At 36.0% G+C, this 27,095-nt stretch overlaps 2 protein-coding genes across 2 annotated transcripts in view; both read right to left on the bottom strand.

Annotated features, from left to right (window-relative positions):
* The window catches only part of LOC107585684 (titin-like), a 63,181-nt gene that overhangs the window by 7,363 nt on the left and 28,723 nt on the right, over positions 1-27,095 (bottom strand). Inside the window, exons 3-11 of the mRNA XM_016272813.1 lie at positions 13,690-13,862; positions 11,707-11,742; positions 8,900-8,962; positions 6,933-7,106; positions 5,477-5,581; positions 3,998-5,163; positions 3,045-3,936; positions 2,862-2,954; positions 2,452-2,526 (exon numbers count right to left, since the gene is read on the bottom strand). Coding sequence (XP_016128299.1) covers positions 2,452-2,526; positions 2,862-2,954; positions 3,045-3,936; positions 3,998-5,163; positions 5,477-5,581; positions 6,933-7,106; positions 8,900-8,962; positions 11,707-11,742; positions 13,690-13,862 — 2,777 coding nt within the window. The remainder of the gene's footprint in view (positions 1-2,451; positions 2,527-2,861; positions 2,955-3,044; positions 3,937-3,997; positions 5,164-5,476; positions 5,582-6,932; positions 7,107-8,899; positions 8,963-11,706; positions 11,743-13,689; positions 13,863-27,095) is intronic.
* Positions 1,736-3,971, bottom strand: LOC107585646 (histidine-rich glycoprotein-like). The gene is made up of 4 exons (XM_016272755.1): positions 3,045-3,971; positions 2,862-2,954; positions 2,452-2,526; positions 1,736-1,988 (listed from the first exon to the last, which is right to left on the bottom strand). The coding sequence occupies exons 1-4, from the start codon at positions 3,952-3,954 to the stop codon at positions 1,963-1,965; spliced, it is 1,104 nt and encodes a 367-aa protein (XP_016128241.1). The 5' UTR covers positions 3,955-3,971; the 3' UTR covers positions 1,736-1,962.

Below are 27,095 nucleotides of genomic sequence, written 5' to 3'. Positions count from 1 at the left end.
GCACTTTCACCTCAACGTGACAGATATGAGGTTCTAGAAAGTGGAGGTGTACATAGTAAGATGTATTTTTTTAAATAAAGTACTACTTTTGTTGAGCAATGATGCATGTAATTGATCAAAATTGACAGTAAAGACACTCAGAAAATTACAAAAGATTTCTATTTCAAATAAATTCAGTACTTTTTAACTTTTTAAAAACAATTAACCATTTAAACCTAGTTAAGATTGTATAACTGAATCTAATGGTCCTGATGTTGCAATTGCGGTATGTGTCAGTTTGAGTTCAATTAAAGGCACAACCATTATCTAATGGTATTTAATATACAAGTAAAATGTGTAAATGCATATTAACCAGACCATTTAAATCAGCTTTACGAATTCTTAGCTGTTTCAGAATTGTTTATCAGTTTAGACGTGCCTTTTAAATATTTATGTGCACTTTAAAAGCTAGAGAGCGAGAATTCAGTACAGAGCCTGTCTCAGCACATAGGAACAGGCAAATCAATGAAATATAAATGAGAGTTACACACACACAAGCTGATCACAACACACTTACCTTATATATCACACATTTATATTGAGAAGCAGGGATGTAGGGATTAATGAGAGTTTGAACGCTGGAGACAGGGAGTGACATGCTGACAAACATCAAACTCAGCGAGTCTTTAGTTTTTGAACGCTCAACCTCTCGTGGTCTAGAACTTTCTAAAGTACTAGCCATTAATTCACATCTCCACTGAAACGTGTTCTAGAACTCTTCACAGTTACCTGTACCTCTATTGAACTAAAGCCCAATTATAGACCTTAGTAAGTTCGATGGCATATTGAAGACAAGGCTGTGAGTGCATGTGCTGTATGAAGGCCCTAGATCACAAATCATTTTCACAACTTTCAACGCTTTTTTGTGTGGAATTTTTGTCTACTGAAAGTCTCTTGGAAAGATGTTTGGTCAGTTGACAATCGGTATGTTCTTAAACAACAGTACAATTGATTGAACACACTGTACTTCTATCCCTGACAGCCTTGTTTTCATTCCTGTCAAAAATTAAATATGTCTGCGCCGATAGCCTTGTGGGCAGCGTGCCGAAATTTATTTATTTATTTAATGTTTTATTTGCTAGGGACAGATACAATAAACATAGATGAAAATGTAAAAACAGTCATCCCATGCATGTAACCATAGTGCTTGTAGCCGAAGCTAATTTGCAACACTTGTCCCTAGGAGGGCTTTTATAAATTACAATTACAATAAACAAGTAGTACACAAATTTATAATATAAATACACTACACATGACTACAGGTTTGTCGATGTATCAACCAAGATTTCGTGGCTTTCCTAAAATAATTATAATTTACAGTAGATTTTAAATAGTCAGGCAATGAATTCCAAAATTTTACACCTTTCACTGAGAGAACAGTCTGAGCAAATGATGTTTTACAATGTATAACTTTACAGTTTCCACTAGAAGCCGCTCTAGTGGATCTACTGCTTCCCTGCAATCTGTCGAAAAATGTACATAAGGGCATAGGAGCAAGACCATTTAAACATTTAAACAAACTTTACATAATGAAAAAAGACAAAGTGAGCAAAGCTCAAAATCTTGTATTTTCTTAGGATCTGACAATGATGGTATCTTATTTGCTTTCTATCTAAAATTTTCAAAGCTCTATTGTAAAGACATTTAACCTGATTAATTATGGATTGATTTGTCTGAGACCAAATAGCTAATCCATATGCCATGTGTGATAATATCATCGAATTTAAAAACAAAAAAGCATGATCATATGTTAAACAATTTCGTATTATTCTAAAGCTGGTAAGATTTGCTTTAATCGTTTTACGCAACTTTTTAACATGACTTTTAAAATTTTAAAATACAGTACTGTTACGCTATGGGCGTCCCGTGTTCAAATCATAACTCGTGGAACTTTCCCGATCCTGCCCCTCTCTCTCTCCCACTTCACTTCCTGTCAGTTCTGATCTGTCCTGTCACAATAAAGGCAAAAAAAAAATCTAAAATGTGATGGTACCCTCACTAAGGTCTATTGAAAAATTCTGTATTGTGTTCTATAACTCTCATTGATTCATTAAAAAAAATGCGGCAGCATGAAATTTCTACAGTACATCAATGAAAGTGTCTGCTAAATGAAAATTTAATTAATTCAGAAACACTGTAACGTTCTGAGTAGAACTATTTAGTTACTTAGTCCTTCTAAACAACTCACGGTTCCACACAACACATTAACTACAGTTCTAGAGACTAAAGCATGTTAGTGTTTAAATTGTATGAACTACGGTGAGCTCTAGAACCCATTTGAGTCGAAGGTTCTAGAATCTAGAATGTTAAGGTTTTCTATCTAGAACATTCCCCCATTCTTTTAAATACTGTGACATTGTACTTTGAAATCTCTTTCTACCTTTTCTTAGCTCATTTTAATTTCTTTCTCACCTTTGAAGTCGTCATATATGATGCCTTTTAGCTGTACGGTCTGTTGCCCTCCAGATAGTAAGAACTTCAGAAGAGCTTCAGAGAATGAAAAGTCTTATTTTTTTTACAATATGTTCATCTAGAAACCTACTACCAAGCAAAGCAAATCGAGTCTACGACAAGCAAATCTCCAGCTATCCATCCACATGCTTAAGGGAGGTGAATAGAATCATTGTTTGAGACATTTAACAGGGACAAAAAAAATCACTACCAACCATATAGACTATAATATATATACAGTCTAAAGTGGCAGGCTACAGAAGCTAATGCAGCTCCTTGCTAATATGGATTCTAATGACTACTATGCATATGCAGTGATAGACTTAACCAGCCACACAATGTGCTCTAAGTTGACCTCACACCGTGGATACCTTTTTTATTCTCTTCATCTTCTCTCTCCCACTTATGAATGGGTTTTACTTCACCCTCTCCTTTACCATGCTCTTCTGAGTGTTTGTGTGGATCTAGACGAGCAAAGAGAAGAACTGAGCAATCCACAGGTTTATACTACATTCTGTACTACAGGCCGTTTGAAACTACCAGCTGAGCCATACCTTCAACAGCTGTGTGTTTATGAGACCCTTCCTCCTCTTCTTCTGACTCCTTTGGTTTCTGTAGTACTGACTTTATATCCTCATGTTTTGGTCCTAAGATGTGATGCTTTGGTACTGATTCATGTGACATGTGTACTGATGAAACTGTCTCTACTTTTGGCAGTACAGATCCATGCATTGTCTCTGACTCTGGTACTGGTTTATGAGATTCCCTTTTTGGCTGTGTTGGTATGTGTCCATGAGATTCTAATATTGATTCATGGGGTTTCACTATTGGCTGATGAGGTTTATGCATTGCCTCATGATGATGTACTATTGGCTCATGAGCTTTCACTACTGGCTCATGAGGGTTATGCATTGCCTCATGATGATGTACTATTGGCTGATGAGGTTTATGCATTGCCTCATGATGATGTACTATTGGCTCATGAGGTTTATGCATTGCCTCATGATGATGTACTATTGGTTCATGAGGTTTATGCATTGGCTCATGAGATTTCACTACTGGCTCATGAGGTTTATGCATTGCCTCATGATGTACTGTTGGCTCGTGAGGTTTATGCATTGTCTCATGGTGATGTACTATTGGCTCATGAGGCATTGGCTCATGAGGTTTCACTATTGGCTCATGAGGTTTATGCATTGGCTCATGATGATCTACTATTGGCTCATGAGGTTTATGCATAGGCTCATGATGATGTACTATTGACTCGTGAGGTTTATGCATTGGCTCATGGTGTTTCACCATTGGCTCATGAGGTTTCACTATTGACTCATGAGGTTTATGCATTGGCTCATGATGATGAACTATTGGCTCATGAGGTTTCTCTGGCTCATGAGGTTTATGCATTGGCTCATGATGATGAACTATTGGCTCATGAGGTTTCTCTGGCTCATGAGGTTTATGCATTGGCTCATGATGATGAACTATTGGCTCATGAGGGCTCATGAGCTTCATGCATTGGCTCACGAGGTTTCACAATTGACTCATGAGGTTTATGCATTGTCTCATGAGGATTCACTATCAGCTTGTGAGGATTCACTATTGGATCATGAGTTTTCACTATTGGATCATGAGGTTTATGCATTAACTCATGATGATGTACTATTGGTTCATGAGGTTTCTCTGGCTCATGAGCTTCATGCATTGGCTCACGAGGTTTCACAATTGACTCATGAGGTTTATGCATTGTCTCATGAGGATTCACTATCAGCTTGTGAGGATTCACTATTGGATCATGAGTTTTCACTATTGGATCATGAGGTTTATGCATTGTCTCATGATGATGTACTACTGGCCCATGAGGATTCACTATCGGCTTGTGAGGATTCACTATAGGATCATGAGGTTTATGCATTGCCTCATGATGATGTACTATTGGCTCATGAGGTGTATGCATTGCCTCATGAGGATTCACTATTGGCTCATGAGGTTTATGGACTGGCTCATGTGAATTCACTATTGGCTCATGCATTTTAAGCATTGGCTCATGAGGATTCGCCATCGTCTTGTGGGGATTCTCTATTGGATCATGAGGACTCACTATTGGATCATCAGGTTTATGCACTGCCTCATAATGGTGTACTGCTGGCTCATGAGTTTTATGCACTAGCTCATGAGGTTTAACTATTGGTTCTTGAGGATTCACTATTGGCTCATGAGTTTTATGCACTGGCTCATGAAGTTTCAGTATTGTCTCATGTGGATTCATTGTTGGCTCATGAGGTTTATGCATTGGCTCATGAGGATTCACTATTGGCTCATGTCGATTTACTTTTGGCTCATGAGGATTATGCATAGGCTCATGAGGTTTCATTATTGGGTCATGAGGTTTTACTATTGGTTCATGAGATTCTGGTACTGGCTTGTGAAGTTTTACTATTGGATCATGAGATTTCTGTATTGGTTCATGATATTCTGTTATTGAGTTATGAACATGATATTTATGCATTGGCTCATGAAATTCCGTTATTGGCTTGACAGGCTCTGGAATTGGCACCGCAGATTCTGGCATTGGCCCAACAGACTCTTCTTCATGCTTCCCAGAAATCCTCTCTTTCCTCCCAGAAATCTCCTCACCCTTCCCAGAATCCTCTACTGGGGGTGGTATAGGGAATGCTTGGGTGCAATCATTCAGATAATCACAAAATTAGTATGTACACACAAACACATACACCGTGTTGTGCTTTACAAACAGCTATTGAACACCAAGCAGACTAGCCAGAAATAACAACCTGTTTACATTCATCATAGGACTTTCACACTATACTCAATCACAATGATCTTAATCTATAGCAACCATAGACCACAAAACTCCTCTGTGGTCTCTACTACACTTTTCATTATTAACTACAGGTTAGGAAAAGGTCACCAAAACCACATCTACCACAATAATAGAATTCTACCAGAACTCTTGATGGCCTAACAATACCTTTGACGGGCTGTTTCTTAATTTCTCTGTGGTGTGTCCTCTCTTTTTCAACAGGAAACATGTTTTTTCCTGGGTGCTTGGGTTGGTGATTATGTCTGTCAGGAACTGTAGTTTATCAAAAAGAAGGAAATGTCACTTAGGCATTATAGGGCTTTAAAAATCTTGCTATGTCAGAATGACATAACACCAAAAAGAACCAACAAAAAGTCACATCTGAATGAAATAATCTAAATGACATATTAACTTTTTCTTTTGTGTGTTAATTTCCCTTGTCTACTTTTTGGACAGTTATCTTTACTACTTTTTTGTATAAAATTTTGCTTTGTGCAGCACTTTCAATCACCAGTCAGACCAGGTTTAGAAAATAAGAAATTTTCGGGAAATAATAAATTTTAATTTATTTTATTTAATTTTTATATAAAATATAAAAATATAATATATATATTTTTTTTTATGTTTTATATAAAATATTTTATATATATATATATATATATATATATATATATATATATTAAATGTATGTAATATTTTTTGTAATTTTTAGTTTTATTCATCTCATGAATATTAAGCTTAACTTTCAGTCACATAATCATTTACCCATTTGTTTTCTTTGCATTTCATGGAATCAGCTGTGTAATGGAAACATCTAAAGAGCAGTTATTGGTTTCATTTATGTCTGTGCTTTATTGATGTGATTCTTAATTTGAATCTAGTTTCAAACTAAAGTGAATGCCCTTCTGAGTGATCTTCTATTTGGTTGCAAGGGTGTATGTAGTACCTAAACACATTAAAAGTGGCATATGACGTTAAACAGACAAACCAAACAGCAATTAATCTAAAATGACAGATTGGTGTTGTTTGAGGTACACAGACACTGCTTGCGTGTAAACAACGACCATGCTGTAATTTCATCAACACACGTATGTCGTATCCTGCTGGGAATCTCAAAGATCTCCACCTTTATTAAATCCATCCGAGGAGCTGCTCTGTCTCGCGTCTCAGCTGAGCGCTTTATTCCCCCCTCCGTTTTTTCATGCCAGCTTGACGTTTTCTGATCTGAGCTCAAGCTGGAGTTCTCGTTCACTCGTTAAACATCATGCAGTATTCATTCCTCGGGTGCGTATGTGCGCTTCGATCAATGCACGTGTGTGTGGTGGTTCTTTATATATTCGCAGGCCGCCCTAATCCGCTTTGCGCTGAAAGATGCAAAGTCACTCTATATTTTGACAGGGGAAAACACTGTCTAATTGAGCATTGATTTCCCACTGCGCACACTGCTTTGGAGCCGTTACCCACAATCCTCTAGGGGTACGTTTGAGTAGATGACTTACTGGCAGCAGAGTCGCTGAGCTCTTGGCTTGGCTACAGTGCTTTGACTGCCAAAACAAGTGTTTGAAAGATGCTTCTATAGCATACTAACAACACTAGCACATACAAACTAGTGCCCGTAACTTACCTCTGCTTTCTATATGTGCGTGAACAGGCCCCTCCTCCAGGGGTGTGGCTTTGTGGGGCGTGTCCTCACTGAGAATATGAGAAGGGGGTGTGGTAGGGGGCGGGGCTTCCACAGTGGTATAAAGTGCCTTAGGCTCGATTTCAGCTGGTGGGAAGTGGTGTTCAGGAGGGGCATCTAATGGGATTTGCGGGGTGAGTGTAATAGAAACGGGTTAGAGAAACCAGAGTCAGCATGGAATACACGCGCACACACACAAAGTGCTGAGCTTTACAAAACCGCTTGCATTTGAAATATTCTAGTTTGCACATGGGGGGGGGGGGGGGGGGCGCTAGTGTCAACTGGAATCCCATTCTGCAGTGCAGAGGCGGTTATGAATTCAATTCATGTTCAATCTGTGTATTAAAATATTCAGAACGGGGTACTAGCATACTGCTTAACATGCAGGGATGTGCAAAATTCAGAATAATCGGCTCCCTTTCAATTCATGAGTGACTATCTATCTATCTATCTATCTATCTGCCTTCAAGCTTAGACTTTTAGAATCGTTTAATCTATCTATCGTTCTATCTATCTATCTATCTGCCCTCAAGCTTAGACTTTTAGAATCTTTTAATCTATCTATCGTTCTATCTATCTATCTATCTGCCTTCAAGCTTCGACTTTTAGAATCTTTTAATCTATCTATCGTTCTATCTATCTAGCTATCTAGCTATCTGCCTTCAAGCTTAGAATTTTAGAATCTTTTAATCTATCTATCGTTCTATCTATCTATCTTCAAGCTTAGACTTTTAGAATCTATCAATCTATCTATCTATCTATCTGCCTTCAAGCTTAGACTTTTAGAATCTTTTAATCTGTCTATCTATCTATCTATCTATCTATCTATCTGCCTTCAAGCTTAGACTTTTAGAATCTTTTAATCTATCTATCTATCTATCTATCTATCTATCTATCTATCTATCTATCTATCTATCTATCTATCTATCTATCTATCTATCTATCTGCCTTCAAGCTTAGATGTTTATAATCTTTTAATCTGTCTATCTATCTATCTATCTATCTATCTATCTATCTATCTATCTATCTATCTATCTATCTATCTATCTGCCTTCAAGCTTAGATGTTTAGAATCTTTTAATCTGTCTATCTATCTACTGTAACTACCTTTAAACTTAAAGTTTTTTAGAACCTTTTAAACTAAAAACATTCAGTTTGTTTTGATAAACTTTAAAGTCAACTTTGAAATTTCAAATCTGAATTGCAGTTCATCCTGTTTGATACATTAAATTCAAAAACTAAATTGGAATTTAATTTTCAACTCAATTTTGAATGACGCACAACCCTGATATTGCCCACTATTTTTTGAAAATGTGATGCAGTTTGTAGTAACAACACATTTCTAAAATACTACTTTTGTTATTGCGTTAAATCAGTGCATGCAGTTTTATTATCATAAATACAGTGTTATATATGTTATATATATATATAAGTGTTAATGTTATATTTGTACTATTTTATTTCAGATAAAAATGTCTTCACGTTTGCCAGTTCAGTGCAACAAGTCAAGAATGAGAAAAACATGTGGCTGATGTTGCTTAAGCATATTACAGAAAGGATGCCAGTCATTTCAGTCATCTCCAGTGCGTCATCAGTTTATCTAACCGGAGCACATTTGTAATATCTGAGGTCTTAAGTGAGATGCTGTTAGATTATGAAGCTGCGGTTTAATGCAGATTGTCAGTATGCATGTGTTTGTGCATGTGTGTTTGCGTGTGTGCGCTCATGTAGATGCAGATGGCGCTCTGTTGGATTAAGGCACATTACATCATCATTAAGCTCTGCTAGTGCACTAAGGCAGTAACTTGCATAGTACCTCATATCGCCTAGTATATTATTCTACACGTTATATTCTAGGTTACTACTTATCGCTACAACTACGGGAGCCTTTGAGGATCACACTGTCCCACCTGTGTTCAAAGCTGGCGCTTCTGTTAAAGCTGTAGTGAATTCTTCAGCTGAAGTGTCAGTCACTGTTGGCATTAAAGACGAACAATAAGCATCTGAAAACAACACCTGCAGCTGAAACTACAGTAACACAAGGTCTAAAGACAGAGTCTAATTTTATGCTGCAGTCCATTCAAAGTCAAATGCGGATTATTCTTCCTATCATATAATGTCCTGTTATTTGTTGTTCATAAGATAACATATAAAGACAAAATCATTATGCATGTGCACGACTGTCAAGAGGAGAGATCATGTACGTTTGTGTGTGTGTTTTGTATATATCATATTAATCATTCACTTAAAATTAATGTTTATCTGAATCATGATAATTTTTCTGAATGAAAGCAAATTTATCATTCACTGACTGTGTTTTGCTGTGATGTCATTTCCTGTAATGTTTGTGTGTACTGGTTTGTTCTACTTCTTGTGGCTATTTGCCCAACTGACCAACCAGCAGCCAGAGGATCAGACTCGCTGCTCTGACCTCGTAATCCCTGTCTGAACACACACACACTGACCGTATAATCCCTGCGTCTGTGTGTGCAGAAGGACATTCATCCAGCACACATTAATAGGAACACACACACACACACTGGCCTACATATCAGCTCCCTCTCTCGTACGTTTGAGCGTGTGTGTTTGTGTAAGTGTGGTGTGTGCATGTTATGTGCTTGTGTGTGTGTTGTTCCCCCTGTGTGGGAGACCCTTGGACCCTTAGACTACAGGGGAGAGAAAACATGGACATGATCTATGAGTTTGATTTCTCTGGGCCATATGCTACACACACACACACACACACAACCCAAAAAGAGCCATGTGTTGATGCCTCAAAGGAATAGTTCACCGAAAAATGAAAATTTGCTGTAAATGTATTCACTCTAAGGCCATCCGAAATCAGTTTGTTTTTTTCAAGGGAACAGATTTGGAGAAATGTAGCATTCCATCACTTGCTCAAAAAATAGATGCTCTGCAGTGAATGGGTGCCGTCAGAATGAGAGTCCAAACAGCTGACAAAAACATCACAGTAATCCACACCACTCCAATCCATCAGTTAACATCTGGAGAAGCTAAAAGCTGCATGTTTGTAAGAAAGAAATCCATCAAGACTTCTTTTTTGAACTGTTTTGGCTAGTAAACAGTGCTTGATCAGTGCAGATTTCTCTCCTGATTCAGAGCAGACAACTTCTCACTGGAGAGAGATTATGGATAGAGTACTCCGTTTAAAAACAACTTAATAGTGGATGTTAACTGCTGGATTGGAGTGGTGTGAATTACTTGTGGCTTACTGGGATGTTTTTATCAGCTGGTTGGACTCTCATGCTGACGGCACCCATTCATTGCAGATGAGCCATTGGTGAGCAAGTGATAGAATGCTACATTTCTCCAAATCTGTTCTGATGAAGAAATCTTGGATGGCCTGAGGGTGAGTAAATTTTTCAACAAATTTAAATTTTTGGGTGAACTATTCCTTTAACACACACACACTCTGTCTGCTATGCTGCCTTTTAATTTAATTCTAATGTGGCTCTGAGGACATAATTTCCTGTTGACTCCCGTACTGAATCATGCTAATTTTCCTGAATGCATCGGATGCATCAGCATCATGTCGCTGGAAGGCCGTTTAAAGCTTTACGACATTACACAAACGCTCTTAAAGTCCTGACATCGCAGCGTCCCGGGCTTCACTTCCACTAAGTGCTTTTCCTCAGGAACACAGACAGTTTTAAAATTAGACTATGACTACGGCGACAGGACGGACAGGGATCTACTCAGCATTTCTTGAAACATGCTTCGCCACAACGCATAAAGTCAAACGAGTTTGAGAAAACTTTCTGGCAGAGTTAAACCGCATGTGTTTTGCAAACCGTTCTGCAGTTATAAGTGCTTTGAGATCCTTCAGGTCTGTGTTTGAAATACGTTCACATGCATACAAACACGTCCTCGATCTGCACCCACTCAACAAGCGTCAAATGCAACTGTAGTGAGTAATTGGCCAGTTAAATCGCTGTAAATTCACTAAATTCACTAAAAAGTGAATTTTGGATCCTCAGCTCCAGTGTCCTGCTGTATATGTGATGATAACGGCAAAAATGAGCATCTAATCTAAAAGACAGCTGAAACTACAAGTAGCAAAATTACACTTTACCGTCGTCTTGTAGGTACCCATTAGAAAGCTTTACCATGGTAAACATAGTCCTTCTGAGGAAGTTTTTTAATATAATATTTTTATTTCAATTAACAAAAAAGATTTTTAATGGTTCTAGTCAACAATAACAACACCAAGTTTTTATTGTTTTAGTTTTATTGTTGTAACAATAACTCCCGTAACTAGTTTTTTTTGGGGGGTGAATTTCAGTAGGGCTGTGTCTTGCGATCGACCCACCAGCTGTACTGTTGTTTTCTGGGAAATCCCTTAGATGTGGGCTGATATTGTGTGTGTTTAGTGCATGTGATGCTGTAGGCGTGTCTTCAGAGTGAATCTCTTAATATTTCTTATTCTGTTTGAACCCTCAAGGAATCACGTCATCTTTCCTGCTTCTCTCTGTTCCTTCCTCTGTATCTCTTTATCTTTCTTCCTCCTCCTCTCTGATGTTAGGCTGAATTGCGGCTAGTTTCAGCGGTTTGCCGATGATGAAAGCCACAGGACGGGTGGCCCATGAAAAATGAAGAAGACATAACGAGGGATGGAGCACAGAGACAATGAAGAAAGAGAGAGCGAGGGATGACTGACATATCAGAGAGAGAGGATGAAAGAGGGTTCGGTACTTACTGGAACCAGAAGAAGAACCAGCTAACGCCTGAGAACCTGAGAGAGAGAGAGAAAGTGTGTGTCAGGGGCTTTGTTCCAAAACCTAGTGAGTGCTTTCTACATAGACAGCTGCCTTCTAAGGGAGCATCCTAACTGAAATGGAACATCAAGTGTATGGAGTATATATACATAGGAGGATATATGAAATAAATATGAAATATATGCATATATGAAATATTTTAAATATTATATACTAAATAGTTAGATCATAAACATAATCAGAGAGCAATTTTAATCTTTTTTTTTTTTTTCACTGTGCTCGTTGTAATGCATTCTTGTATTCTGGCCGATGTTGCCAAAAATGTGGCAAAATGAAGGCAGCATAATTAAGAAATAGTGCCGTCCACATGAAATGCATTCATTTATAATAAACACTGTGACATTCATGTCAGATTTAATGTAATGCTGAGTCTAAGCATATATTATATTATTATATATTAAATATATGCATATATTTAGAGAATTATAAAATAATCTAACTAGTTTTAAAATGGCCTTTTTTGCCAAATAAATCATAATCAAGAAATAGTAAAACTAATTTATTTACAATAAACACTGCAATATTCCATGCAAATAAGAATTATCAGTTTTGATGTTGGCTTTAATAAGCATATATTCAATAAAAATGTGCATATATTTGAAACATATTATAAAAAAACACCCAAACAGCATTTGTAATCTGATTTTTCACTGTGCGCGTTGCAATGCATTTTGGTATTCTGACCTTTTTTGCCAAAAGAAGGCAGTCAAATTAAGAAACAGTGAAACACACTGATTTATAATAAACACTGCAATATTCCATGAAAAATAAGGATAGTCAGTTTTAATTTCATGTTGACTTAAATTAGTATATATTAAATAAATATATGCATATATTAAAAAGAAACTAATCTTGCTGAGCTAGTTGAAATGCATCGAGGTATTCTGGTATCTCTGACCAAAGGAAAGCTGTCTAGGTAGGCAGCTCACTAGGTTTTGGAACAGAGCTAGTGTTTCCTGTTCAGACAGTGATTAGTGCAGATTTGGGCCGTTTTCTCCACAGAGGAACCTGTGCGTGTGTGTGTTTGGGAACATTTTGTAGGCTGGAACGCCGGTGTGGCGGTGTGCGTCTGCGTTGCTCTCCTCTCACCTATCTGGGAATTGGGCCGCCACACCAGCAGTCTTGATCTTACTGTGAGCTGACAGGTCTGTGAAGTCTAAAAGGCTCTGCAGCGCTCGGGTGTGTAAGTGAAGCAAGTTGAGATCTGCAGTCTGCTAGATTCACCCATGTGTGTGTGTGTTGTGTGCTGCCCTAGATTATTATTTTATCATGAGTGCTGCTGGTAAAATGGAGGGATGTTGTGTTCCAAAGGATCTCCCTTTAGATACTGTACAGAAGGGAGGAAACATGAAATTTGTGTTCATTTTCATCTGTTTCTCCTTCTATCTCTCTGTCCTCATCTGCCTTTTTTCCCCTTTGTCTTGCTTTTGTTTTATCTCTCATTTCAGTTCACAAGCGAGTCCTTCCTGATCGTTTTGTCCACATTTTCAGGGATAAATCAGATCCTGGTGGATAACCGTCCGTCTGCTCTCTGTCTGTGTGTGTGTGTGTGTGTGTCGGAGTGTAAAGATCTCTGAAGCTCAGAGGAATTCCGGTCGAGGAATTCTGAACCCAGAAAATAATGAGGAGATTTCAGTGCGACGGGCTTAGATGTGAGAGTCCTGTAGTGCGGGATGATTTGAGAGATAATTAATTCTGTTTCATTGTGGAGTAGAATATGATCAGATGGATTGATCTGATTCATGAGGACCTGATATTTGCTCACTGGAGACCTGGTGCGATTGATTTTATAACCATTTTATACCTACAATTAGGGATTTTTCTCTGCTTCTATGTGTGTGTTTAGGTGTTTTTTGTAACATTTGGCATAGGGAAGGAAGATAATGCACGTGTATTTGACTCACATGTGTTGGGGGATCCGTTGGGTGTTGGTAAATATGATCCTGATTTCCAGGTCTTGGCTTTGAATCCTTTTTTGCAGCGCTGGCAGTCCTGTCCGGTCGTGTTGTGTTCACATTGACACTGTAAGTTGCCATCCACATACAAACACTGAGACGCGTGGAGATTGCATTTACACCTGAAGGACAGAAAGACAGGCAGACGTTTAGCAGTACTGTAATACAGACCTGCCAATACAGCCAATCTGAATGATTTCGTGTGTTTTTCATTGTGAATTGAAATTTTGAAGTGAATTTGAACATCAATTTGAATGTTAATATTAACGTCAGTGTTATTTTAGTATAATTTATATAATATTGTAGTATTTATTAATATTTAGAATTAGTGTTTATTTAATTTTTTTCAGTTCAGTTTATTTTTAGATTTTAGTTTAATTTCTAGTAATTTTGTTAAGTGCTTTTGTCACATTTTTCATATTTTAAATGTATTTTTACCTTTATTATTATTATTATTATTATTCCAATTTAGCAATTTTAATACTTCAGCTTTTTAACATTTCAGTTAATTGCCGTTATTAAGATTTTCATTGTAACTAAAACTATTTAAAGTTTGTTATTTTATGTGATTTAAATTTTTTTTTTAAATTATATTTAGCTTTTTTATTTATTTCAAAGTTTTTAATCTAATATTTTTATTTTATTTCAACTTTATTTCAAATACCTAAAAATATTTTAGTTTACATTTTAGTAATTGTATGTGCTATTGTAAGGTATTTAAATTTAATCTATATTTATTTCAAATTTAGTAATTTTTCTACTTTAATTTTAATTTGATTTCATTTCAATTAGTTGGCAAGGCAACATTTTTTTTCACCTAATATTTATACTTTATTTCAATTAACTAAAACCATTTTTAATATTTTAGTTTTAATTAACTATAACACTGATCAATGTTAAAATGAATTTGATTGTGAACATAAATGTCCATTTTTATATTAATGTGCATGTGAATTTGATTCTAATTACTTACTTTCCAAAATGTTTACTTTCGAAGAAAAAGGGCAGAGAAGAAATATTTTAGACAGTTATGACATTTTGTTTTTTAATGATTTAATGTGACAAAGTCATTAGGAAATGAATGAATACAGTATGAAGACCAGTAGAAGCATTTCAAACCTCCTGTATGAGCTGCACTCAAGCAGGGCCGATGTTTTCCGAGATATAAATTACAGGTGTGAGTGTGTTGGCAGGTGGAAATGCATCAAGAGCAATGAACACAGGTGTGCTGCTGTAGATTGGGCCCAGTAAAGCAGAAATGAGCGTTTGTGTAAGACCAAATGGCCCTGATTCTAAATGAGACTCCTCCACCTGAGCAGCACAGTGTGTGTGTGTTTTACTGTCCAGCTTCAATCCAGTTTGTTCCGCTGGAGTGAACATGGATCCATCAGCATCAAATATTCACAACATCATCCTGTACCTTGAGCCAACCCTCATCTATCTCTCTCACACACTCTTTTTTTTCTTGCTTTTTCTTTTCCACAGCCTGTGAACATTTCCCCCCCTCTTTCTCCTTCCCTCCATCTCCTTTAACCTCGTTCTCTGATACCATCGCTCTTCCAAGATGTGGTTTAGTGTGTACTAAAGTGGTCTAGGTTGAGCTGTCTGGCAGTCTGGAGTGTGATGTGGTCTATGATTGATCATTTATACCTTGTGTGTCAATGTGCAATATAAAAATCTCCACTTTAAAAGCTCCAATTTACAGTCTAATGCGATACATTTACAAAGAACAGTTTTATTCTCTAGTTTTAGAAAAACATCTATGATCTATAGAAGTTTATTTCTTCCAACAAATATAAAAAAATTAAAATAAAATGTAATTGCAACTTTTTTCTTGCAATTCAGAATTTATATTGAGATATAAACTCTGACTTTTTTTCTAGTTATAAGTTATAAACTCGTTATATAAATTTGTAATTCTGAGAAAAAAAATCTCCACCAGAGTAAAAAAAAGGTAATAGCGAATTTTGAGTTTATAAGTATCAATTTATTTATGCTTTGTGTTTTTTTTTGTATTTCTGAAAAAAGTCAGAATTGCTCAAGTTAAACTATTGAGGCAGCATTATGGAAGCTTATTTTTTGCAATGGAATAAAAAAATAAAGGTAATTGTGACTTTTTAGCTCACAATGACTTATTTTCACACAATTATGAATTTATTTCTCCAAATCTGGACTTATCCCTCGCGGTTCTCAGAATTGAAAGATATAAAGCCAGAATTGTGAGATATAAAACTGAGAAGAGGAGTCAGAATTAATAAACTCAGAATTGTGAGCAAGTTTTTTTTTTCTGTGGTGGAAATAAGCTTTCATTATGATCTTTGCATATGATATGTAAAAGTAGTAGGTCATATGGTAATGTGATTGTGATGTCATGACCATAATGATTTCGGAGTCATTTTTGCAGTTTAGTTTGAACAAATCTCAATATTAGAGTCAAGCACTTATTTCAAAAGAGCAAGAACAATCCAGTTGGCCATGACTTAACAGAATGTTAAGTCATTCTGAACTAACCAGGAGTAGTTTTCTGTGGGATCTGCGGTGTGTTTCATGTGGTGTGGTGTGTGTGTGTTTGTTCCCCTGAGCAGAGGTCCTGCTGGGATAAGGGTCTTCTGTAGTGCCCTGTGAGCAGCTGGGACATCTGCTGCCCGCACCTCTCACGTATGTCTACAAATGCTGTGCTCACATTCTCCGATTAGTTTTATATCAGCTCAGAATGTAAAACACACGCCAGTGCACTCTTAACTCTGTAAAGCCTACTGTATCATATTTGATACGTCAATTTCTATAGCCTCTAAATGATCAACATGACACAATCCACTACGTGCCTTGTCATCTATTGATAGTTTATACTTTTTTTTAGCAAAAGGCCCTAGTGTAATTGTCCAAACATATGCCTTTATTTTTATGTCTAAAGTTTCAATAAACTGTTTCGTTTAAAAAAAGAGAGATGTCAGGCTTCACGCAGTTGAAGTCAAAATTTCTTCAAAACTGACCCAATTTTATAGCTCATAATCATTGTTTTAGGCGACTAATGTAGCTTTTCCACAGTCTTGCCACTAGTTAATGCAGTAAATTAATACAGGTTACTTCAATAACAGCAAATATAAATAGTCATGTTTCCATTGGGATACAGTATATACAGATGCTCTGGAGGATGAACTTGACTTTCAGTCTTTATATCCCGCTCACCTTCCTGGTTTTGGCCTTCCTTTGAATTTCCATGAATTTTTCATGTTTTTTGTTCTTTGTGATTACTGGATAAGGATTTGTAAAAATCATTTCAGACTGCACTCACAAATTGCACTTTCTAGCTGACTGAATATTTTATAACAGAGTGTAACTGGAAAATGTTAAATACACTACAGAAATTCCCATGACTTTTGAATAATTGATTATTTTTCATGATTGTTTTTTTTTTTTCAGGTCTGGAAATCACAATGTTCAAATTCCGTCGCATTTGTTTTCCACGACCATGGGAATCCTGTTAAATAATTATGGCCTGATTCCCAGAACAGCATTTTCATCCTTCCTATGATCGACTGCATTCAGATCTGACTATTCTGGTATGTAATGTTCACTTTTCACAATGCAGTCAATTCTTGATGGATAAATTCAAGCCCATGTCTAATTAATATTTGGCAAAATGGGTTGTTGTCTTTAAAAATAAAGGTTCTTAGTTCTTAGGTTACTAAAAGATACATTATTCTTTTAAAAAAAAAGAATGAGTTGCTCTATGGTTCATAAATTCATGGTTTCATTATAGGTTCTTTTTTTGTTTTAGATTCTGGGTTCTTTGATGGTTTTCTAAAGAACTAGAGAATCAAAAGTTCTTTGTAGAATGTAAAAGGTTCTGCGATGGCATCACACTATTTTTGAATCTAACTGGAATCAGAATTGTAATTGGAAGCGTTGCTGTCGTTCTGATTGTCTTTCTCTCAGTCTCTCTGTGAGTTATGGATTATGTGAGCAGTTTTACGATGAGCAAATCAAACAAACATGAATCCACAGTGAGACTCGGCAGACGCCAGGAACTCTCTCATTCTCTCTGATTTGGTTTGGTCTGGTTTCTCACTCACACACATTTCCAGCAACTTATTCCGAGCCATTAATTCCCTCTGAAAGCAGAGAGAGATGGAGGTATATAAAGAGCAGTTCGAGAAATCTAATGAAGTAAACTGACCCTTTGGTTGTGCTCTGTTCTGACAGAAAATAGATCAATCTAATGAAAAATCATTCTACACTAATTTTTTTTTTTGTGCGACACATTCTTAGCTTCGCAACAAGCTACTGTAAATCTCCATTAGATTCAATTGACCCTTTGCTAAGCTCCGCCCGATTGGTTTAAATCTTCCTTTGGAGATGTTTTGAAAGATTAAAATGCTTCATAGATCATGTAAATGTCCTTAAAGTTTAAAGTCCTTTAACTTAAAGGGTTTGAGTTAAGGTTTGTCTACAATATATATTAATTATAATTAGATTTATTTTAAAATAATATTTTGTGATATGCCCCCTTTTATTCCCATTCAGCGTGTGTCTGTTTCTGTTTGTGTCTTCTGTAATTGGGCGTGATGGAGTTTAATTTGTTTATTGTAAATGTATTTGTCTGAAGGGTGAGATCAATGTACATGCTGTGATCGGCTCAAACTGACTTAATACAAAGACTCTGTGGCTTTCTCTGCTTTATTGCATAATTCATCTTTTTTTCTTGTTTCAATCAGTTTTATTATTATTTATTTTAGTATTATGTATATATACTGTTATAGTAATTATTTAAAAAAATTAATTAGCTTTAATTGTTATGTTTTCATTTCAATTTTAGTTAGTTTTATTAGGTTTTTGTTTTTTAATTAAAAATGTATAAATCATCTTTAAATATTTATTTCAATAAAAACAACTTGTAGTTTTAGTTCACGTTAACAACAGGCTTCAAGTAACATACTGATCATTCAACTTAATCATCATAATCACACTGTTTATGATTTGACTTACTTTTTATATATATTTCTATATATTTATTGTAAGCTATATAGAAATATATTAGTTTTAGTAATTATAGTACTTTAACTTATGAGTTAGTTGCAAGTCAAATATTTCTAATTAAGTTTTTTGCCTAATATTTGTATTTTATTTCAGCTTTATTACAATAAATGAAACCATTTTTTAAAATAGTTTTACTTGACAATAACACTAGTTGAGTAACAGATCAATCTTTTGTTTATCTTAATCATCACAATCACAGTGTTTTGATTCAACCGTTAGTTTTGGTTTCATTCCACTTCCAAAAAAAATAAATCAATAGCATTCTCAGTGTTGCTGCTGCTTTTCACACTCTAAACTCTCTCTCTTCCTCTCTGTCTGGTTTGCTCTTCAGTCACGCTTCAGTGAGAGTGGTATTCCCTCCGCGATTCCTTCAACTCCCACTCATTCAAACTCCAGCCACACTCATTCCCATTCTTTCTTCTGTCTATCCACACATTTTTCCCATTCAGGCCAGTTGCTCACTAGCTTAACTGCATTTTTCAGTAGTGTCTACTGTACATGATGTGTGTTGTTGTGTTAGTGTGACGGTGACACATCTCAGTGCTCATAGCGGGTGATAGAGATTCCTGTTATTAAGCTGTTGTTTTTTGTGTTGTTTTTCAGGTAACTGCTCTGAACATGTTGACTGTAACTAATTGTGGAGTCTGCTCGAATTGTTGCTCTGCAGTGTCAGTGGTTGAAGTGAAAGAGAAACTGAATGCCAAAGACAGTTTATGCAAATGTTTATGCAGTGCTTTTGTTGTGTTCCAGAAAGCAACAACGCACAAAATTGAGCATGTGTAGCATCTGCATTCAGATACTTGCATATGTGTTTCAGGAATAACAAAATACTGCATATACTGTATACATAAAATATTATTACAATTTCAAAATAAGTGTTTCTATTGTAATATACTGTATGTTTAAAGGGGTCATATGATGCTGCTAAAAAGAACATTATTTTGTGTATTTGGTGTAATGAAATGTGTTCATGCGGTTTAGGGTTCAAAAAACACATTATTTTCCACATACTGTACATTATTGTTTCTCCTCTATGCCCCGCCTTTCTGAAACGCGTCGATTTTTACAAAGCTCATCGGTCTTAAAAGTGAGGTGTGCTCTGATTGGCCAGCTATCCAGTGTGTTGTGATTGGCCGAATACCTCAAGCGTGTGACGGAAATGACCCTCCGGACGCTCCTTCGTCGAATCCGCCGGCCGCGCCGTACTCAAGCCCGCCCGCCTCTGCTCACTCTAGCCCTCTGGTCGTTCCTCACTCTAGCCCCCGGCCTCTGCTCACTGTAGGCCGCCGTGTGTGATGCTGTGTTACGTTGTGAAAGCGAAACTACTTTGTTTGGTAACGCACTGGATAGCTGGCCAATCAGAGCACACCTCGCTTTTCAGACCGATGAGCTTTGAAAAAATCGGCGCGTTTCAGAAAGGCGGGGCATAGAGGAGAAACAATAATGTACAGTATGTGGAAAATAATGTTTTTTTAAACTTAAACCACATAAACACATTTCATTACACCAAATACACAAAATAATGTACTTTTTAGCAACATCATATGACCCCTTTAACTGTTATAAAGAATATCTCTTTGGGTTTGAGACTTAAGTCTTTGCAACTTTAGGGATCTTATCTATTCACGAACAGCTTGTAACACTCCAAAGAGAAAGGAAATCTTGAAATCGCATCATATGACCCCTTTAAAATGTAATTTATTCCTGTGATCAAAGCTGAATTTTCAGCATCATTACGCCAGTCTTCAGTGTCACATGATCCTTCAGAAATCAGTCTAATATGCTGATTTGCTGCTCAACAAACATTTATTATTATTATCAGTGTTGAAAACAGTTGTGCTGTTTCATATTTTTCTCTATAATATATAAATCTTTTGTAACATTATAAATGTATTTACTGCCACTTTTCATGAATTTAATGCATCCTAGCTAAATAAAATGATTAATTTCCTTCAAAAACAAAAAATAAAAAATCTTGGCCTGACCCCAAACTTTTGAACGTTAGTGTATATAAAGTAGTTATATATTTAAAAATGAAATCAAAATAAATTCTATACTTCTCAAATAAACGTCTTTTGGTTTCATCATGAACAATTCATTGGTCTGCATTATTGGAAAAGGAAATGTATTTTCTTACTCTCCATTTACTACTTTTTTTCTACTACTTTTCACCATCTGATAAATTTTTTCTGGATAAAATCTAGTCTCTCCTAACTTTTACTCTCGAAATATCAGTTTTTTACTCCTAGATATGTTGTGTTAAGAAATAAAAAAGTAGGATGTAAACAGCACTTCAGATTAACTTTAAACATGTACAGTCAAACAATTACTTACTTTATAGCTTTTTGTGTAGCTAACTTTTTAAAGGCTACTTTGCTTTGTCAGTAATTTAACTACTGCTATGACTACAAGCATGAGTAGACTGTAGCATAGCAGACTAGTTTATGAGAGTTTCCGCTTGACTACATTGTGTATTTATTCGTGTGAGACTTACTACAAACTCACTCCCACCCAAGTCCCAGTCAATACCCATAATGCAGTACGGTAAAAGCATAAGGTCACAAGGTCACTGGTCATGCTCAGACCCCAGAGGAGTTCAGACAGAGCTTTTAGAGATGACCTTCAACCCAACACAACTGTATGTGTGTGTGTTAAAGGTTAAAAATGTTCTGCTTTTTTTATCGTTTACGTGTGTAACAGGTAATGCTATATTTGCTGCATGTGTGTGTTTTTGTGAATACTATAGCAGGTAGTATTTTTCTGTGTGTGTTCTGCATGTCGCAGCGTGTGGTTTCAGTGGGGCGTCTCACTGCACAGCAGAAAGTGAATAATTTACATAGACTGCAGCAGAAAACGTGAACTCGTGTGTGTACCAAGCTAGATTCAGTGCAGAAACTAGGTTTTTAAGTGCGTGTAGGGGAAAATAGATTACAAACAGAGAAAGCACGGCCTTGTACACACACAAAGAATGTCTCCTCAAAGCTTCTTCAACACGCAAAGACTGAGAGCGAGATGGAGGGAGGGAGGTGAAGGGGAGAAATGCAGCAGGTTTAGTTAGGGAGGTTTTCTTCTGTATTTTTGGCCATCCGCTGCTTTAGAAGTGTTAAATGAAAATCTGATCATTTTAGTCACAAATGTCACTATTTTCTTTCTTCAACGTAGCAATGTTGGATTGAATGTCTGAGCATTTATTTTCCATACCAGGAAAGTGAATTTTGTGTTTTCCATACAAAAAAATCACTGTAAAAGTCATCCGCAAAACTTATTCCGCGCAATATTCAAAGTCTTTCCAAAGTCATACAGTACGTTGTTCTGAGGAACAGGCCAAAATTGAAGCCATTATTCATTGAACATCTACAGCAGCTCTCAAATCTCATTCAAAGTCACATTTTGCAGATTAACTGGTCACATGACATGTGAGAACCAATGTCATTTGTTGTCAATGATGTCGTTTTAAAAATGGAACACAAGCACATATAAGATTTGCTAACTATCAGGCTTAAATTTCTACATTTCTGTTAAATTTATGTTGCTTTTTTGTCCTTTATGAAGGTCACCATCCACTTTCATTGAAATGGAAAACAGCTTGGACATTCTGCTTCAGCGTTTCAAGGAAGAATGAAGGAACACCGGGTCAGAACGACATGACGGTGAGTAAATTATGACATTATCTTTATTTGTGGAATGAACATGCTTTCTATGGAACAAAAACATCACGTCTAATGTGATGCACAAGTGAGAGCTAGAGAGAACCAATCAAATATTTAATGACTACATTATATATTTCTTAGAAATAGAATAATACACTTAAAAAGAGTGTTAACACAGACAGATAGATAGATAGATAGATAGATAGAGGCCTAATAATTCAATTTTCAGTACCTACATCTAACATCCATTTTCTCTTCTTCATCCGCTTTCTGTTTGCTAACATTTACGTCTTCCTGCATGAGCTTGTTCTTTCACTCTAGTGGTAAATATAGAATAATGTATATAATATACTGTTATGTATATCTACAGTGTATAGTAATTCTGTACTAAATATATAATCAGTTTTCTTCATAAAGTAGATCATATAGTTGCAGGTACTGAGTTATACACTGTTCAAAACTGAATTGAGAATTTAATTCTGTAAACATGATGTGGAATTGCAATATACATGTTAATGTAAGTAGAATTAAAAATGCATTGAAATTCAGTGAAATTTATGTCATTAATTGTTTTCATAGAAAATCAGGTTTGTCTAAACAAACTTTGAATGTTGGCTTGATAAAGCTTTGAAAAGTCCTAAAAAAGGCCTCATGGATGGGTGGGTAAAACAATGGATAAAAAGATACATAGAATGATAATAGTTTGAATTAGTTTTTATTTTTATATTTTGCATTTTTATTTATTTTTGTTCAAATTGAATCATTTTGTTTTGTTACATAGAACGGTGGATGGATGGATGAAACGATGGATAAAAGGATGCATAGAACAATGGATGGATGAAACGATGGATTAACAATACATAGAGTGAAGGATGGGTGGATGAATTAAACAATGAATGAATAATGAATGGATGGGGGATGCATGGATGAAACGATGGATAAAAGGGTGCATAGAACGAAAGATGGGTGGATGAATGGAAAAATTAAATGATGGAAAAAAGGATGCATAGAACAATGATGATGGATAAAACAATGGATAAAAGGATACATAGAACAATGGATAGGTGGATGGATGGATGAAACGATAAATGAAACGATGCATAGAACAATGATGGATAGATAAAAGGATGAGTGGATGGATAGATGAATAGATAACACGAAGGATTAAAAAAAATACATAGAACGATGGATGGATAGATATAAGTTTGTAATAATATCAATAGAAATTTGAATTGTGTATATATTGTATGCTTTTATATATTTTTTGTTTATTTATTATTGTATTTAATGCATCCAGGATGCATTTTACCTATGGTGATTTTTATTAGTTTAGTCGGTTCAAATTCCATTTCAGCGTCACGTGTAGGGTTGCCAGTTCAGTTCAAATTCACACTCGTAAACTGAACGTGAGCCAATTGTAGTATTGTGAATTTTGCACGTTTGTGATATATAGAGTGAGTGTTTATAGTAACAGTGTGTGTAGTGCAGCACTTCCGAAATATGCTGCTGAAGAGTGTGAAAGCTCTGAGTATGCCAATGTTTCAGCATCTGTGAAAACAGACTCTTTCCAAGGACACCCTCACACCTTCCCTCTCTCTCTCTCTCTCTCTCTCTAAGTGGCTCTTTTGAGAAATAAAGAGAGTAAATACGGGGATTGCTAAAGAGAAGGAGGCATACGGAGATGTTGAGATGGAAAATGAGAGACATGGGACTTGAAACTTGTTTGTTTGTTTTACTTTGTTTGTTCATTTAAAAACTGAAGGAGTTCTCCTCAGGAAAATAACTGCATTAAAAAAGACACAGGGAGGAGAAGGGGTGGATGAGGAAAAGATTTGAGAAAAGTGCTGACAGTGAGTTGGGAGGCGGCGGAGGCAGAATACACTGATTATCAAATCAGCCGTCGATGTGGGAGCATAAATCACTCCGTCTGCACTGACGCCTCTCTCCTGCATCGTCTTTCCCTCTCACTCACACTTCTTTCCTTTGATGCACCTTTGAAGACGTGAGGAAGTGCTGCTCTCTCTCTGAATTATTACTGATTACTGATACATACTACAAGCTCTGAAGTTATCAGACATTAACTAGTGTAGTCCAGTGATGGGATGGGAGTATGAAAATAGTGCAGAACTTCAGCGCATGCATCAGTGTTACTTTAGTATATAATTATAATTTTGTCTGTATTGATTTTTTTTTAAAAATTTTTATTTAAGTTTTAGTTCTAGTTCTGTTTTAATTAATAGTTTTAGTTTAAGCTATTTTTATTATTAATTTGATTTTGTTTTTATATTTTAATTTTTTTATTTAATTTTAGTTAAAGACTTTAGTTTAGTTATTTTGGTAACTTTATTTTTTTATTTTTTTCAGTTTAGTTTTATCTATTTTTATTAATTATTTAGTTTTAGATGATTTTATTCATAGTTAATAGTATATTTAATTAAGTTTATTTCTATATTTTCCATTTTTGTTTTTTTTTTTCTTCGTTTTAGTATTTTTTTATTTTTTTCTATATATTTGAATTCATTTTTATTTCCGTTTTAGTTTGTGCTATTTTAGTACATTACAATTTTATTTTAGTTTTACATTTTTTGTCATTTATTGTTTTTCTTTTCTTTTCAGTATTTTGTCTATATATATTTTTTAATTAATTTTTATTTCAGTTTTAGTTTTTGATATTTTAATACACTACATCAAATTAAATGGAAATGAGAACTGTTTCCTTGTCAGCTAGCTGCAATTAAATATTATAAATATTTTATTTCAGTTAGTGTTTTTTTTTTTTTTTAAATTCAAGTAACTTTGTTGTTAATAACCCTGGTATGCATGATATATGCACATGCAAAATTGTACCTGCTTTATATTCAGTATGATTCGATAAATCTGAAATGTGCTTATGTAATTTTTGCATTGCAAATGCAGCACAATTAAATAAACACAATCAACAAAAAAATCTTCCAGATTGCTAAATGTTAAGAAGGTTAGGAGGCATGCAATAAAATCAGGAGACCCAGGGGAGTCGCAGCTCAGAGGAGCTTACTTTGCTGTTTCATTACCTGAAGTAGACATTTTTACTGACTTGACCTGCACTGAATGATGCTGTTAACATCACATACAGTGTGTATGACTGACTTACAGTAGTAGCAGATCAGTTTTGGGGGAAATGTTTAATTATCATGAAAATAATGTTGTAATTGTAATGTTTAAAATAAAATGTGTACATTTTTTATGCAAAATATATTTTCTTATTTTTTCATTGTGGTTTTGGGCTAAAGTGTGACCTGGACATGCCGTAATGCATCTGACAGTTTGTTTGCTGCAGTCTTTGTAAAGTTCTGATCTCTGAGTTCCTTCACAACTCTATCAATCCTTGTCTGGTGGAATCTGCTGCGGTCTCACTCTTTTAGCCGCCGCACTTCCTGTGAGAATTCTTTAATGCAGTCTCTCCAGGGGTTGACCGCACACAGTTAACACAATCTCCACATGCTCTCTCTTCTTACGCCCTTCGGGGGGAGGACGGCACCCAGCTATAGTTATAACTCACAGAGACAGACATCCTGGCTTTTCACAAAGTCACACCGTGTTACGCCTGTAGCAGCTGCGGCATGAGTGTGTGTGTGTGTGTGATCTCTCATGTACTGACACCAGTCAGCCCTCCAGAGCTCTGAGAGCACAGATTATTCATTGGTGACCTGTAGCTGTCACAGCCGCTCTTACACATATGTATATATACAGTGGTGTGAAAAAGTGTTGGCCCCCTTCCTGTTATTTAAATTTTTTGCATATTTGTCACACTTAAACGATTCAGATCATCAAACAAATTTTAATATTACACAAAGATAATGCAAGTAAATACAAAATGCAGTTTTTAAATTATTCGTTATTTTATTAAGGGAAAAAAGCTCTCCAAACCTGCCTTGCCCTACGTGAAAAAGTAATTGCCCCCTAAATCTAATAACTGGTTGTGCCACACTTTGCAGCAATAACTGCAATCAAGTGTTTGCGATAACTGGCAATGAGTCTTTCACATCGCTGTGGAGGAATTTTGGCCCACTCTTCTTTGCAGAATTGTTTTAATTCAGCCACATTGGAGGGTTTTCGAGCATGAATGGACTGTTTAAGCATCTCAATCGGATTTAAGTCCGGACTTTGATTTGGCCACTCCAAAACCTTAATTTAGTTTTTTTTGAGCCATTCAGAGGTGGACTTGCTGCTACATAACCCAAGTGCGCTTGAGCTTGAGGTCACAAACTGATGGCCGGACATTCTCCTTCAGGATTTTCTGATAGAGTGCAGAATTCATGATTCCGTCAATTATGGCAAGTTGTCCAGGTCCTGAAGCTGCAAAGCAGCCCCAGATCATCACACTACCACCACCATGTTTGACTGTTGGTATGATGTTCTTTTTATGAAATGCTGTGTTGGTTTTACGCCAGATGTAACGGGACACACACCTTCCAAAAAGTTCAACTTTTGTCTCATCAGTCCACAGAATATTTGCCCAAAAGTCTTGGGGATAATCAAGATATTTTTTGGCAAATGAGAGACGAGCCTGTGTGTTCTTTTTGGTCAGCAATGGCTTAGTGGCTTTTACTCTCCCATGGATGCCGTTTTTGCCCAGTCTCTTTCTTATTGTTGAATCATGAACACTGAGCTTAATTGCTTAATTGA

Source organism: Sinocyclocheilus grahami, unplaced genomic scaffold, assembly GCF_001515645.1.
Source record: "Sinocyclocheilus grahami isolate Dianchi unplaced genomic scaffold, SAMN03320097.WGS_v1.1 scaffold73.1, whole genome shotgun sequence".
Classification (NCBI taxonomy): domain Eukaryota; kingdom Metazoa; phylum Chordata; class Actinopteri; order Cypriniformes; family Cyprinidae; genus Sinocyclocheilus; species Sinocyclocheilus grahami.
Note: the sequence above shows the minus strand (reverse complement) of the source record. Positions and strands in the feature narration are given on the sequence as shown.

Bases quoted from the DNA above. Each gene is read 5' to 3' on its own strand.
- LOC107585646 (XM_016272755.1), bottom strand. From the start codon at position 3,954: ATGCATAAACCTCATGAGCCAGAGAAACCTCATGAGCCAATAGTTCAT. The intron at 2,955-3,044 runs GTATGGCTCAGC...TTGCTCGTCTAG, and splicing joins TAAACACACAGCTGTTGAAG to ATCCACACAAACACTCAGAA. The intron at 1,989-2,451 runs GTGAGAAAGAAA...TTATTGTGACAG, and splicing joins CATATATGACGACTTCAAAG to GACAGATCAGAACTGACAGG.